The sequence below is a fragment of the Chanodichthys erythropterus genome, chromosome 15 (genome assembly GCF_024489055.1).
Source record: "Chanodichthys erythropterus isolate Z2021 chromosome 15, ASM2448905v1, whole genome shotgun sequence".
Lineage (NCBI taxonomy): Eukaryota > Metazoa > Chordata > Actinopteri > Cypriniformes > Xenocyprididae > Chanodichthys > Chanodichthys erythropterus.
In genome coordinates this window covers 3,862,916-3,879,132 of record NC_090235.1, presented here as the reverse complement: position 1 = coordinate 3,879,132, position 16,217 = coordinate 3,862,916, and the positions used below count along the sequence as shown (strand labels likewise).

The 16,217-nt window shown below is 36.2% G+C and overlaps 2 protein-coding genes across 2 annotated transcripts; both read left to right on the top strand.

Moving 5' to 3' along the window:
- Positions 1–241: 241 nt before the first annotated feature.
- Positions 242–9,848, top strand: tomm40l (translocase of outer mitochondrial membrane 40 homolog, like). Its single transcript, XM_067411917.1, has 10 exons — positions 242–568; positions 996–1,201; positions 4,480–4,547; positions 4,651–4,743; positions 4,858–4,959; positions 5,064–5,169; positions 5,329–5,451; positions 8,626–8,702; positions 8,795–8,897; positions 9,269–9,848. The coding sequence occupies exons 2-10, from the start codon at positions 997–999 to the stop codon at positions 9,406–9,408; spliced, it is 1,017 nt and encodes a 338-aa protein (XP_067268018.1). The 5' UTR covers positions 242–568; position 996; the 3' UTR covers positions 9,409–9,848.
- Positions 9,849–9,989: 141 nt separating this feature from the next.
- Positions 9,990–13,950, top strand: apoa4a (apolipoprotein A-IV a). Its single transcript, XM_067411918.1, has 4 exons — positions 9,990–12,673; positions 12,805–12,859; positions 13,001–13,151; positions 13,253–13,950. The coding sequence occupies exons 1-4, from the start codon at positions 12,536–12,538 to the stop codon at positions 13,818–13,820; spliced, it is 912 nt and encodes a 303-aa protein (XP_067268019.1). The 5' UTR covers positions 9,990–12,535; the 3' UTR covers positions 13,821–13,950.
- The last annotated feature ends 2,267 nt before the right edge of the window (positions 13,951–16,217 follow it).

The window sequence follows — 16,217 nt, the reverse complement described above, 5'->3', positions numbered from 1 at the left end:
ATAAAGCGCACAGTTCGTGTTAAGAGATCACAAGCGACCTCCAAAGCACACACCATGACCTTGCCCCGTAACTCTCAAACCCGGTTCATGTTTACGTAGTGATTGACATGTAAACAGACCAATAGCCATTCAGCTTGAGTTTTGTCGAGCTGAAAGTAGGAGGATTTGTTTAAACGAATCGGTTCTTTCGAACAGTTCATCTGAACGAAACTAAGCAATTCTTTTAGGTGTTGACGTAATGCGTCATATCGCTTTTGAGAACCTATTTTATATTACGTTATTAATTAGGGTGTTTTCATTTTAGTTTTTTTGCCGCCTTTATTCAACTCTTTTAAAAAATAAAGTCGCTTACAATCATAAACTTGCATGTATATGCATGAAATTGACTCGAGAACCGTTCTAACCGATTTAGCCCGCTTACATGAACCATTCAGTCCGACTCGTAGACTGGTTTTGTAAACAGATTCACTGGAAAGATCCGACTCTAAAAGAATGATTCATTCAAAAATCGGTCATCGCTTGAAACACGTGGTTCTGTAACCAGGAGAACCGTCCTCTGAAGCTCAACGTGAGTTGATTCATTGTCATTGAGCTTCTTTTTTATTATTAATTTACAGTACTCATTAGAGATTACTTAGCTAGAAATATTTGTCATATCTAAACGGCATTCATATTGCCAATGGATTTTGTGTCTGACGAATAACAAAAAGCATGTGGCATTTAGCTTTCAAGCTAATTTATCAATAAATTACTGGTTGAAGAACGTGTGTTGCATTTTGAGCTGGATGCTTAACGAAACAACTAATCGTTTAAATCCAATTACGTTCAGTCATGTTCTTATTCAAAAGATCTTCAAGGACTATTTTAAGGCTGGCTGCCTAAACGTATCATACATGCATTGTTTATCGTCTACATATGAAAATACTGCCAAAATTGATTACAGCTCATCATTTCAGCAAACAAATCTGCTCTCAATCTCATCTGTCCTGTCTTAGAATGGGCAGTGTGTTGGCTGCCAGTGCCCCCAGCCCGCCTGTACCAGGGCCAGGTGGACAAGGTTTGGTATCAGTGCCACCAGGATTCACGATGCCCTCCGTCTCACCCGTCTCTGTCCCTGGCAGCTCTTCAGCTGGGCACCGGGAGACCGAGCCTCCCCTTCCAAACCCCGGTGGCTTTGAAGAGTGCCATCGCAAATGCAAAGGTAAACATAATTCATTAAAAAAAAAAGTCTATTTATTCCCTGATAAACTAAGATTAATCAGGGAATCAAAACTCATAACAAAGCCATTTCAGTTTTACCACATTAATGTGTACTGCATTGTTTTCAAACAACTGTACAAAAATATTTAAATATGAATTTGATTATTTTATATATATATATATATATATATATATATTATATATAAATTGTAAAATGTAAATTTATGTCCGTTATTCTTAATTTTCCTGGTTAAATAAACATTACATAAGAAGAGAGACCATACAGTTCTATTTTATAGGGCTGGATGATATGACCTAAAATCAAAGAATTTGAAGATTTTACCTCGATTTTGATTAATGAACGTTTATTTATTTATTTATTTTTTGCCCCCATAGTTCACTGACAAGGTTTGTACTGTAAATATGCTTGACTATTAAAGGTGGGACATAGAGTACCTCAGAGATGACGTGTTTTTGTAGGCCAACCCGGAAGTTAGCGGCACACAGATTCCCTTGATCGAAAGCCTATGCATTTTTTTTCCATAGACTTTTGGAAAATCACACAAAGTAAGCTCTGTGTTTAACAAAGGGTTATGACACTTACATGTTTTGTCTATCAAGATAATCTTTACAAGTTAAAACAACATTTATACATTTTGAAGCCTAAATAAAGTCGTCAGATATAAAAAGCAAACAGTAGGCTATAAACGGACTACAGCACACCATGGTCGCGGATCAACATCACTACCACCAAGCTTCCTCAAACTTTATTTAAAAACATGCTCGCTGATTATGATCTGCGCTGTGTATGAATAGTTATTCACTTTTTCATGACAAATTCTGTCCAAATGTCCTGTTTGTCATGATGACGTCTAAAGTTCCCGCCAAAGGAAGTAGTCCTTTTTAGCAACTTGTTAGCAACCGCCGTTTTTAAGACACAATAAAAAAATCACAAGCGGGTTATAACTGGTGTGTTTTATGACATAGATGAAAAAATTAAAATATTTAGAGGCTTTAACCACAGACATTATTTCAGGCGATTTAGCAAAAACCCATAGACTTTAGGCCGATGGAACCGGACGTCCTAAAATGCTAACTCACTTCCAGGTTTTGCATACAAAAACACGTCATCTCTGAGGTACTCTATTAATGCTCTCATATAACAGCTCTCTTTCAGCAGTTATCTTATCTATGGTTTGTAACATTTCTTACAGATTTCTGCTTGTTGTAAATCAGATAAATTAGCACAGTACCAGTACATTTTTTTGAATGCATTAATGAGAGAGCGATTGCATGTGAATTAGTCACATCCTCTCTCAATTAATTGTTAAGCTGTGGGTTGTAAGTAGTGACTTCAAAAGTAGAAAAATATATGCTATAACAATTGAGTTTTTAAGCTACTTTGGTGATAAATCACTGAACAAGCGTTGACAACGAGTTTCTGCGCTTCTTTTCATGTGATGTGTAGCTACTGTTCGTGTGGCACAATGCATCAGCGCAGTAGCTCAATATAATGATACACATCCAATGGTCTAAAATTGCTTGAATGTCCAGTTCAAGCTGGCAAGCCTTTAAACACATCAAAATGACAAATTTTAGTGAAGACGCAAGTGAAAGTGATCTCACTTCAGGGCTCACCGCTTGTGCGCTGTCTGTGTGTGTTGACTCTGCGTTTAAGTTTGCCTCCGTGTTGCTTCCATGCCACTGACTGGACAGGGCAGAGTCACATGGCTACACACGCGGTAGTACTGTATGTTTTTAAGAGGAAAGTATTAACCGGATTAAAAGAAAAATAAAAATCGACAGGGGACAATAACGTCAGTTAGAGGCTTTCGAATAATCGTCCAGCCCTACAATTTTGTATTTTTTGCAATAACTATGTAACGTTCTATTTATAAAACCAAGTATAAATTTCATGAAGTTAGTGTTTTTTAACATTTTTACATTTATTCCAAAATAATAACTAAAGGCAGTAACAATTCAAACAGAATTATTTGTGAACTAATGTTCAGTTTTTCTTTTTAATAGTCAACTTATTTTCAGAAGTCATCAAACTTGTACACACTGTCAGTGGTCACAGACACCAAGATTTACCTTTAATTTCCCAAGCTGATTGCTCACTAAGAACCCCTGCAGTCATCATGTTTCCAGGCCATTTTAACTTTGATTTTGACGTGACGTAAAGCGGTGCAATGTAGGGCTGGGCGATATATTGCATGCGATTGTCACGCGCATTTCGTCAGTAAAGCCGGTTCCCTGATTACGCTAAATCGCCATCACCTGCTTTTAAATGGAGCGGCATGACCGATGAGAATGCGCACGAAAACAAGAGGCAGGATTTCTCACATGAACCAATCAAAGTGCGATGGAGGCACTGCCTCCTCTCACGTGACTTTCCCCCATTCATTCTCAATTACCCTCCACTAAGCCCATCACATGCATTAGGTTTATTTTACTTTTAACTCAATGAGGACACAGGAGGCAAGCCTCCCGCTGTAACTTCACCTGTGGGTGTCGCTGTTGGACACTGTTACTTTATAAAAACTAGATTTTTACACTTTTTAATGTCATGTTTTGTTTTTATTTTTTGGAATATCAATTCTTTTCTCATCCAGTTTTTTTTTTTTTTTTGAGGAGACACTGTCTCCCTTTTCTCCTCAGAGGAAATGCCTCTGACGTGCATACTACCGATCAAGGGTCAAGAATTTTTTTGAAAGAAATAATATTTTTATGCAGCAAGAATGCCTTAAATTGATTAAAAGTGGCAGTGAAGGCATGTAATATGGTTTCCATGAAAATATTAAGCAGCACAACACTGATAATGATAATAATAATAATGTTTCATGAGCAGCAAATCAGCATATTAGAATGATTTCTGAAGGATCATGTGACTCTGAAGACTGGAGTAATGATGCTGAAAATTCAGCTTTGCCATCACAGGAATAAATTACATTTCAAAATATATTAAAATATAACAGTTTAATTTTAAATTGTTATAATATTTCACAATATTACTGGTTTTACTGTATTTTTATCAATTAAAAGCAGCCTTGGTGAGCATAATAGACTTTTTAAAAACATTAAAATACTGTAAATATTATCAGTTTGAAGGGTATTTCATAGCCTGCTTCCTCAGTTCAAAATTAATTCAAATTCAGGAGCTCCTTTGGAATTTAAAAGCCATTCTTAATTCAGTGGTACCTTTTGTACCTGACTTTGCTTTGAATTTTGGTGATTACAAAAGCATGGTTTTTACACTAATGTCTGTTTGTCCCTCAGAGGTTTTTCCAATGCAGATGGAGGGAGTTAGACTAACAGTGAATAAGGGCTTGAGCAACCACTTCCAGGTAAGTCCAGTGTATTCACTGGTGGAGCTGAACATTTCTGGAGCCATGTTGCTGAAGAAAGTGTTCCCTGGTTGTAGCCATGAACTCTTGTTTTAATTCCTAGGTGAACCACACAGTGTTGTTGAGCACTCAAGGAGATTCCAGTTACAGGTTTGGAGCTACTTATGTGGGGACCAAACAGACAGGACCAGGAGAGGTACATATTTCGCATGCAGAATAAATAATACACAAATGAAAAAATATTTCTCTTTTTTTTTTTTTTTGTGCTGTTTACCCTAATATTTATAGTTTACCTTAATATTTGTGTCAGGCCTTTCCCGTCATGGTTGGTGACATGGACAACGCAGGGAGCCTAAATGCACAGATTATTCATCAGATCACAAACAGAGTGCGCTCTAAATTTGTCTTTCAGGTGTGTATTTGTGAACAGAGCCTATATATGTTTATTTTTGATTAATTGTAAAAAAAAAAAAATGAAAGCATTGCTGAACGTACTGCAATACTTGTGTCAATCAGACTCAGCAGCAGAAGTTTGTGAACTGGCAAGGAGATGCTGAATTCAAAGGGGAAGATTTCACTGCTGCTGTGACCTTTGGCAACCCAGACATGTTGGTGGGGTCTGGTAATTGTCTTCTTTTTCATCCATGTTTGTTCATGCCGCAGTTTGAGTTTATTTTAGTACCTGTATTTGTTTTTAGTCATATCATGTCCTTTATTAAGTTAACTTTTTTCCTCTCCGGATCTCTCACCTCGTCACTCTCATCCCTCGCCTCTCTCTCAGGAATTGTTGTAGCTCATTATCTCCAGTCTGTCACTTCGTCATTGGCATTAGGAGGAGAGTTAGTGTACCACCGCCGGCCAGGAGAGGAGGGCACAGTCATGTCTCTGGCAGGCAGATATACAGGTAAACACATAAAGAAAGAGCAGTAGTTAGGCATGTGAGTGTCAAATTTTGATTTATCTTTTATCAAAGTATGATGAATTGCATTACAAAAAAGGGTGAAAAGACAAACAAGTGTTGTCCTATTAATGTGCCCCTATTATGCCTTTTCAGATAGTACATTTCATGTAGTTGTACAGCTTTTTGGCAATGTAAAACATTTTCAAAGAGTGTCTCCCAAAAGAAAGAACTGATACTGAAACGAGTCGTCAGTAATTCCAGTCTTACTTCCTGCACAAATCTATGAAGGTTTGTAACAAATTTGCATAATTTGGAAACTGTCTTTGGTGTATCTGGGACTGCCCTAGATTGTATTTTACAGGTCATAGTCAATTTGTTTTCATGGATGGTTTCAGATCTGATGTGGATCCTGTTTGTACTGGTGTCCCACAGGGCTCAGTTCTTTGTCCTCTACTTTTCAGCATTTATATTTATCCTCTCGGACAGCTATTAAGATCCCTTAACCTCAGCTACCACTTCTATGCTGATGATACTCAGATTTAACTGTATTTCTGAGATTAAGTTGTAAAAATGTTCTGTGTCTGAATAGCTCTAAAACTAAAGTAATACTTCTTGGCTCTTCCCACCAACAGCGAAATGCGGCTTCTATAGATCTATCAGTTGATGGTGTTGCCCTAAAGCTACACAGTAAGCTAAAAAAATCTTTTATCTTTGACGCCACCCTGTCATATGAGCCTTTTGTACAGAACACGGTAAAGACCTCCTTTTTTCATCTTAGAAATATTGCATGTATTCTGCCTATGTTGCCCTTTTCTGTTGCTGAAAAATGTATTAATTCTTTTGTTTTCTCACAAATTGATTATTGCAATGCTCTCCTTGCTGGAGTGTCCAAATCTTCTCTTAACAAATTGCAATACCTGCAGAATTCAGCAGCTAGAATCTTAACTGGGGCTAGGGCTGGCGACCATATAACTCCTGTTTTGAAGACCTGTTAAATACCATATAGATTTTAAAATCCTAATGCTAACATACAAGGCTCTGCATGGTCTCACTCCACAGTATCTGGCAGATCTTTTAACACCTTACACGCCAAATCACACTTACAATCTTCTCAGCACGGCTGTTGTTCCCAAAACACTGTTACGATCCAGGAGGGACATGGCCTTTTCAACGTATGCTCCAAAACTGTGTAATTCTCTCCCAATTGATAATAGGGATGCTAATTCTTTAGCTGATTTTAAAACTTTTGCTCAAAACATTCTTTTTCAGGAATGCTTTTATTTGATTTTTTTAAATTAATTGTATTTAGTGATTTATTTCTTGTTGAGTTTATAATACATTGTCTTATATTGTTAAGCTTTCATGTGAAAGCACCTTGAGAAAGCTACTTTTAAAGGCACTATATAAAATAAATGTATTATTATTATTATTAATACCAGCTTATGGTCTCCATTGGCTGGCTGTAAACAGTCTACTTTGACCCGCCCTCAAACTCTGTAGTTGTAGCTGAGGCTTAGAAGAGTTTGGTTCGTGTTTTCGACATGTTGAGAATACGCTGTTTTCTGCGCTGCGAAAGCAAATTCACTTTGCATGTACTTCCAAAGGATGAGGACCTATATGGTAAAACTGACGCCATCATTACTGTTTGTATTGCTGTCTATACAAGTGCTGAGGAAGAGATGAAATTGAGATTCTGACATGCACTGTAAGCTGTATACCAGTCACAACAGGCTTGGCCATCTGACCAATCAGAGCAGAGGAGGCTCTTGGAAAGGAAGGGTTTAGAGTAGTGTTGCCAAGTCCATGGTTTTCCCATGGAATTGGGCTACTTTTAAATTGTTGCCGTTTTATCAAAAGAAAAGCGGGGGGGGGGGGAGAGAAAAGACAGAAAAGAGGTTATGCTGCAGTGTATATTATGAGAAAATTTAAGTGTTTTTGACCTTGGATGCAAGTAAACCTATTGTATGAGACAATTAGGAAACCTTTAAAATAGCATAATAGGGGCACTTTAATAACAAGTTTAATATATATATATATATATATACACACACACACACACATATATACACTACACTATATACACAAAGTCAGTATTTTCATCCCCAAAAAGGGTTTTAAGCCAGTTATTTATATCTTTTGCTGTAGTGTGGCAGTAGGAAATATCAGTTCCATTTCCAAACATTCATTTTAACATTAATTGTAATAATCCAGCGAGATTTATGAATGCACAATAAGTCTGATAACAGCCAGTGCTCCACACGGAGATCTGATCTCAGCATTGTCAAATCTGTCTGTGATTACATGAAGAAACAGATGAAACTGAGACAGACTAAATCCAGAAGAACTGTGGCCACGTCTCCAATACGCTTGAAGAATCCTTCCTGCAAAGCTACCTGAAAAACAATGTACAAGTGTATCTGGACAAGAGCTATTTTAAACACAAAGGGTGGTCCCACCAAATATTGGTTTGGTTTAGTTAATAGAAGTTAATTGATAAATAAAATCTATTTATGACAGTATTTTTGAAAGCATCCTCACTTTACAGCATTGTAAAGTGAGTGTCTAAAACTGTCAAGTACTGTATCTTTGCTGGTCAGTTTCTTCAAGCGTGTTGGAGACATAGCCACAGTTCTTCTGGATTTAGTTTGCCTCAGTTTCATCAGTTTGAGATCAGATCTCAGTGTGGAGCACCGGCTGTTGTCAGACTCCTTGTGCTTACAAAAACTCACTGGATTATTACAATTAATGACCTAATGAATGTTTGGAAATGTAAACTGATATTTCATACTATATTTCACACATTTTTGGAGGAGTAAAAATACTGACGTGCCTAAGACTTTTGCACATTACTGTGTGTGTGTGTGTGTGTGTGTGTGTGTGTATGTGTGTGTATATATATATATATATATATATATATATATATATATATATATATATATTCAAATAACAAAAGGAACCTTTCAAATTCAAATACACTAAAACAGTTCACAAAGATTTATAATGTAAACCAATGTTTCAGACTGATTACTATTAAAGAACAATAATAAAGATTATATAATTTTCAGACAATATCTAGAAATCTTTTCTGAACTGGCATGTTTTAACCCAGATTAAAAAGTAAAAATGTTTAATAAACACCATATGTATGAAAAAATCTGAATGGTTATTTGAAAACAGGCAGCAACTTTATCGCCACATTGACACTAGGAGGAGCTGGAGCTCATGGGTCATATTACCACAAAGCCAATGATCAGGTAAATGTTCATCAGCACAATGATTCATGTCTTCATTCATTTATGCTGTTTTATTGCTTTATGATGACCTTTGTTTTGTTTTTTGTTATTAGTTGCAGGTTGGTGTGGAGTTTGAAGCGAGCACCCGAATGCAGGAAACTAGTGTATCATTTGGGTACCAGCTGGATGTTCCCAAAGCCGACCTGGTCTTTAAAGGTTGGTACACATACATGCATGTGTACATTATAACATACAGACAGCATTCATCAAGATTTCATAATTTTGTATTGAGTTATGACGAATTCAACAATTGCCTTGGTTGTAATATTTCACACATTTATCTTCGTCGATGGAGAAGGGGGCTCAGAAAGCCACAGCATTCCAATCCAGTCCTCTTATTTGAAACATTTGTACACTAAAATAGTGTCATCATTAACTAGTCATTCCGAGAATTGTTGTCTGATGTATAAACGAAAATCCACCTCAGAAACCTCAGATGATTAAAGTTTTTTAAATCTGTAATCTGCATCGAACTTAAAAATATGTGATATACCCTGAATTTACAGAATCTTTCTCTCTATCTATAGGTTCTTTAGACAGTAACTGGATGGTTGGAGCTACACTTGAAAAAAAGCTGCAGCCTCTGCCTCTGTCTCTGGCCCTCTGTGCTTTCCTTAACCACAGAAAAAACAAGTTCCAGTGTGGGTTTGGCATCACCGTTGGTTAAACCTACCTTCTTTCTTGGTTAATTCTTCAGTTTACACACCAGTGCCGTTGCTGGTGAAACGGTAAAGGTTCGACACACCTGTACAAAATCAGTCAGTAACAAAGAAGCAAAACAAATAAATATTTGTTGTTAGTTCCATGTATCAGACCAACCACAGGGGTTTCACATTCTTGTAATATAAACAAAAAGCAATGAAAATTCCAATATCCAAAAAAAAAAAAAGTAACATCAACACAACCTGACGTATTAGGAGAACCAAGAAGAAATACACATACACACATAAATTTGTCTTTTTTTTGTGTGTTGTTTGTCGTCCAGTTCTTTTTATAAATTATTTCCTTGTTTATTTTTCATTTCATTGTCACAATCCTTTTAAAATTTGCTGCTGAATCTCTGTACTCACGTAGGCAACTACATAAATAAATAAAAAAAAAAGTGTGCATTGCTGGTACTGACAAACATGGTTAAATTATTAAAACAAACATATCTAAAAAACTGAGATGTAGGTTTGGTAAATTATGAATATATTTTTGTTGGTGTGAAAAATACATTATTTATAGGTAGAAAGTCTTTTTTCTTTCTTATAAATTTGTCTATCAACCACTGTTGCATGGTTGAGAAACATCCAACTAAGCCAAAATATATTTTCACCTGTTATATTCGGATAACTATGGTTTTTCCCACATTGTTATAGTTTTTGGTTGCACTTTATTTGACAGTGCCGTAGTTACATTGCAATTACTCAGTAATATTAATTAACTACTTCTACTTACTATAGAGTTACAGTTAGGGTTAGTTTTAGGGTTAGTTATTTGTAATTTACTGGTATTACTATAGTAAGTCCATGTAGTAACATGTAACTACGGCACTGTAAAATAAAGTGTTACCTAGGTTTTTTTTTTTTTTTTTTTTCACCATCTGCAGTGCCTTCATGAATATGTATTTTGAGTATTGCCTAATGACATTTGCACAAGTGGTAAAATAGATTGTGTATGATAAAAAGGTTATTTAAGTGTAATACTGATTACTACAGCTACTTAGACATATTAATGGTTATAATATTGTGCAGTAGAGGATATGAGTTTGCTTTACTAACATTATCGCAAACAGAATTTCTTAAGATTTTTTTTTTTTTTTTTTTAGTTCGATAGTTAGGAGAACACATGCCACAAAAGAATATAGAAAAAAAAAACTTTGTGCCATTCTGTGTGACTGTATGTTCAGCAGATATCAGACTCTTTAAAATGCAGATAACTGTTGTGATGAAGAGGGCAATGTCCAGAAGAATCCTCTTTAAAACCTGATACATCAGTTATTATTACATCAACCATACGTTAATGCGTGCAGACCAACATGCACAGACACAAATGTACCTCTGCACCTAAAAGATAACTTCACATGACTGCAAATTAATAATTATGTGAGAGTACTATTAGTTTTTACTTCTTGTCCATAAATAATGTTAGGATCATTATTTTTTTCTTACAGATCACTTAAACCATCATTTTATTGCAAAATATTAAATTACTGCTGTGGTACCTAATTATATTAAGATGTATAACAGATACAAATCTAATAAGGTTCATATTTCCATTTTTTTTTTTTTTTTTTTTTTATTGAATATTCATTTATAACGCTATACTTTGTGTTATATTACCTTGGCAGTAAATTACGAAAATGAATTAACGCTGCTTTAAGGGCGTTTCTAATACGTCGGCTGATTTCACACCTTTCTCTCTTCTGTCTGCAGTAATCAGTCTCTCAATATTTTCCTTCTTTTAGAAAGTTGTGAAAAGGCTATCGTGGATTGTTTTCTTTTGCTATTGGAACAAATGCAAATGCCATCTCCCATTCACCGCTATAGACGTTTACCCAACTTTGACAACTTCCACTTCTGAGAACCTCAGAAATGTGAAAAGGGTGACTCATAAAAGTGTTTTATTTCATTATTGAAATAATGTGATGGTTCGTTCTAATTTTTTTTCTTTTTATATTGTTTTAGCATGGATGGTTTGAGCAACAGTGATATTAAATGCATGACATATTTTTTGCATAGGAATGCAGCCATAATAATGACTGGAATGCAACTAGATCAATATGACAGAAGCTTAGCGGTCATTATTGTTCTGCTTGACCTGATTGATAAGTGCAGATGCAAACAGTCTTGATGATTGATGGCAGTTTTGTGTAATTGGATAAATGCCTAGACACAATTACAATATTGCTTAAAGTAACCTTTTACCTCACTGATGCACTGCTGATTTGTTCTTTTAAGACTGTGTCTTAAACCAATAAATGCATCAGTTTAAAATGAAATCAAGATTGTGGAACAATGTTTGTTTTACTCTAATACAGCAGAGCTTGCTAAAATGGCAGTTTGAATGTGCAAACTGTAAATGCTTGAAAGGGCAAGGCTAGACCCATCAACATGCAACTTTAAAACGCAGAAACACAAAAACTGCAAAAAATAGATAAAATAAAATGAATGATTTAGACAAGTTACTGCAGATCTCTGTAGTAACCTATATGTTGTTTTCCCATTAATCATTCCCTTACAGTTTTTCCTTGTACATTACTTTTCATCTTTATCCTTTTTTTTTCATTCAGTTTGTTAATAGTGTAGTTAATTTTAAAAAATATACAACAGAAATCTGTATGTGCAGGAAAACCGGCAATAAATGTGGTTTGTGAAAATGTTACCTCCAATTATTGCCTGAAACATTTTATAAAATAGACAACATTATGGTGTAGATGTAGAATACAGGGGCTGATAAATGTGATTTCGCATTCTATATGCAAATATTGTTTTTACATATCTGGTTGAATGTTTAGCTATTAATTAATTTATTTAAAAAATAAAATAAAAACAAAATTTATTTTAAAAAGAATTATGATATTGATATATCTATGTCTATAATATTTCTATACTCTTCATACATATATATAATTAGTATTGCATCTGGATTACAGTTTGAGTTTAGGTTTTGTGTTTATAGTATGCTATAGGTTTCAGGAAATTGGTCTATTACAAGACACTTATTTTAGACACATTGGTTATACAGTATTACATCAGAGTATGATTCACAGATCTGAGTTCAGTTCAGTTCAGTTGATTTCATGATGTGGAATGAGTGACATGGCATGTACAACTGACAGCAGGGCACTACCTTCTGGACTTTACTGCCTTTATCTGAGCTCTGCAATGCATTTATATACAGTGCTGACACATTCTCATCATTTACACACAGAAGAGGACAAGAGAAAGGTAAGGAACTGGACAAAAACACGAATACATGCTTTTGTCCTTTTCAGTTAGGTTCAAACTAGTCGAAAATATTAATATTGATTATACCTGACAACAAAAGGATTTTTTTTTTTTTTTTTTTTTTCTTGTAGAGCCGGCAGATAATCATGAAAATCCTTGTAGTGTTTGTTATTGCAGCTTTCTCTGGTAAGCATTCATGGAATTTCACTAATTTTGTTACAAAAAAAATGTTTTTTTCCTCTCTCAAAACTGGTCAGAAAATAATTTTAATCAGCTTATATGTGTTTATTTACATATATTTCTTATTAATTATGGTGAACTCATTAGGTTGCCATGCCAGTATGATGTGGCAGGACCAACCAGAGAACAATATGGATCTGGTGAAAAATGCATTCTGGAATTATGTGTCTCAGGCAACTCTCACAGCTGAGGACACACTGCAGATGATTAGAAACTCAGAACTGGGTCAAGAAATCAAGTAAGTATGTAGTAAATGAGATGATGAACCGATAATCTGGCTATAAAACAAATCATGAAACTTTAAAGAACACAAACATCCATATCTCTGTTTCTCCACAGTGACAGGATCTCTAAAGGTGCTGATGCCATCAATGGATACACCCTGGCCATTCAAAGCCAAGTAACTCAATTGACACAAAACCTGCTGGCCAAACTTTCCCAGGAGGCAGATCAGTTGAAACTGCGCCTGGAACAGGAAATGACATCTGTGCAGTCCCAGCTCAAGCCATATGTTCAGGAGATCAGAGTTGATATTGAGGAGCAGGTTGAGCGGCTGAAGAAGGATGTGGCCTCATATGCAGAAACCATGAATTCTGAAGCCCTGAAATCTACTCTGGTTCAGGGGGCCGAGGAGCTGAAGGCAAAACTAGACAGAAGTTTCATGGAAATGGGTCCGCAAACTGAGGAGCTCAAACAGAAACTGGACCAACACTTTTTGGAGTTTCAGATGAGCATGACTCCATTAGCCCAAAGCTTTCAGAGTCAGTTGGCCCAGGGAAGTCAGGAGCTTCAGAAGAATCTTGCTCCCTATTCAGAGGAGCTGAAAAAACTGGATCCATATGCCCAGGACCTCAAGGCCCAGTTATCAGCTCTCTGGGAGTCTTTTGACAAGATCGGCAGAGTTTGAAAGACCTTAGAGACTTTATGAAGACCTTATGGAAATGCAAAATGGTGCTTCTGTTACCATTGGGGTTTCACCTAATATATTTCTTTGTTGCTCATGTATGTTTTTCAAAAAATTGCTAAATAAAAATGTAAACACTATGTTTGATATCCACATTTTTTAAAGATATTTTACAATAACATCTCATGACAGCATGTACAGCCATTCATTAGCTTACGCTCTATAAACACACCAAAACAAGGCATGAAAAAGAAGGAACAAGGAAGGAAGAAAAAAAAGAATGAAAGTAAAATACATACAACAGTTATTGGAACATAACAGTCTGTGGGCTTCAAGAAAGTTCCAAAGAGAAGACCAGATATGCCAAAAGATAGAGCAAGATAGCATCAAGACCTTTGATGTAAGACTCATAAGTGATTTTTGGCAAAAGTTTAGTGGCTTGACTTGTCCACATTTTGACTGAAGGTATCTGTGAAGTTGACCATAAGGGTTGTGTTTTTTCGCCAAATAAATGCAAAAAAATTATCACACATCAAGAGATATACATTTGGAGGCAATGCGAAAGTCTTTCCAATAATCTTTCCCATACACTTTAATGTTATAGTTTTTAAGCATCTCCTATTTCTAATGCTGTGGTCCATATTCAAGATTTTAATTGAGAAAATGTGTGTCACCCCTAGAGTGGAAAACACTACACAACTTTAAAAATCAAAACAGATTTTAAAACACTAGGTATCATACACTTGCCTACTTTGTAAATAGTGAACAGCACATTACAGGGCCCAGTTTTATGGCGGGGCCTCATCTCTGACTGCAACAGTAGAGAAAGATTTTCTATATTTTGATTGAATCTTGGTGGACTAGCACAAACAAATGTCCAATTCCATCAAATAAGGAGGCTAGGAACTGACAGACACCTCAAGCATGGGAAGAACAGGACTTCTCATTGGTCCACAGGCAGTTTCTGCCCCGCACCCATCTTAAGACTAATCCCTAAGGTTTAGGTCAGAATTCTTTAGGACCTTTTGGATGTAGCAGTAGTGGCTGAAAAAAAGAGAGGCCACAAGAATACATCCAAATCCATTCATGTTTGGAAACCTTAAAACTAATGGAAACTACAACATATTCATTTCATACTTATTCAGAGAAACAAGTATTCTCAGTGACAGCTATTTGTAGTGCAACTTCTTACACAAATTCAGTTATTAATGTACAAATGAATGCATACGTGACAGTTCAAACTTTTTCCCATAATTTTTGGACTCTATAGCCCCTATTCGCACATACAGTCTTTACTGTTAAGAGATGTGTGAACAGGACCTTTTAAAAATACCAGTAAATTGGTTCTGTCAATTTACCAGTATGAGAAGTAACATTACCAGTAAATTACCGGCATGATGTTGATGATGTTTACAGTAAGCTCTGCTGCTTTTTAATAGTTTTTCTATGTAAATATGCAATAGATTGGCATCTTTGACTGAGCTTCCAGAACAAACAGAGTCTTCGTCCAAAGTGGCAATAACAACTGCTGCATGTCCAGAATCTCCCTGCCAGAGAGACAAAAGGAGATTGACCAAGTTCTGAGTCTCTGGCCCAGAGAAGCAGAAGACATACAGACTCATTTGCAACAGGGTTAAGCTCCGGCGAGTAATCCTTCAGTCCGAGATACCTTCGTCTGCGTGTTTCAGATTGTTTAGGAACTCATGCACCTAATTCAGGGCCTCATCTGCATGTTCCAGATTTTAGAACCTTTTTGGTCATTCAGGAGATCAGCATCACAGAGCTTCACTTTCAAGGCTACTGAAAAGGATTCCGGCTCCTTTCCCCACTGCATTATTGCCCAATGCCCAGCACAACCAGTGGAAGAAGTCATAGCCATTGGACTGCTCACTCGACCACGTAGAATGTAATATCACTTCACTAAACCTCTTTCCAGAGACCTTGGCATGTATAATATCAGTATATAATTTTATTTGTCAGATGCATTGGAAGTAATATTAGGAATTTCGCTGTTTTATCTTTTGAAGTTCCTAAAGGTTTTACCAGTTTTCATAATGTTGATCAGCTAGAAATGATTTTTCTTTGCTTTACGAATTTGCCGGCAATTTGAATCTGGTTTGTCTTATTGCAAACGAATTGTGTTGCCTTAAAATCTAATGTGAATACATATTACAAAGTGCTCACCAAAACCATGTTCCCTTTCGATACTTCACTCGTACTGCGTATGGGGAAAGGTCTCCCTTTTTCCCCGCTGCTGAAGCCTTTTTCAATAACGCAGTGTAACTGCACCGTCATTGGTTCACTCATAGACAAGTTGTTGAACCAATGGCGGCGCGGCATAGCTGCGCGGCCTATGGCGACAAAGCGCGCGAATATTCCCGCCGAAATGGGCGGGGTATA

Excerpts from the sequence above, each read along its gene's own strand:
- tomm40l (XM_067411917.1), top strand. The coding sequence starts at position 997 with ATGGGCAGTGTGTTGGCTGCCAGTGCCCCCAGCCCGCCTGTACCAGGG. Across the intron at positions 5,452-8,625 it reads TCTGGCAGGCAGATATACAG|GCAGCAACTTTATCGCCACA; the intron begins GTAAACACATAA and ends ATTTGAAAACAG. Across the intron at positions 8,898-9,268 it reads AGCCGACCTGGTCTTTAAAG|GTTCTTTAGACAGTAACTGG; the intron begins GTTGGTACACAT and ends CTCTATCTATAG.
- apoa4a (XM_067411918.1), top strand. The coding sequence starts at position 12,536 with ATGAGTGACATGGCATGTACAACTGACAGCAGGGCACTACCTTCTGGA. Across the intron at positions 12,860-13,000 it reads TGTTATTGCAGCTTTCTCTG|GTTGCCATGCCAGTATGATG; the intron begins GTAAGCATTCAT and ends TGAACTCATTAG. Across the intron at positions 13,152-13,252 it reads GAACTGGGTCAAGAAATCAA|TGACAGGATCTCTAAAGGTG; the intron begins GTAAGTATGTAG and ends GTTTCTCCACAG.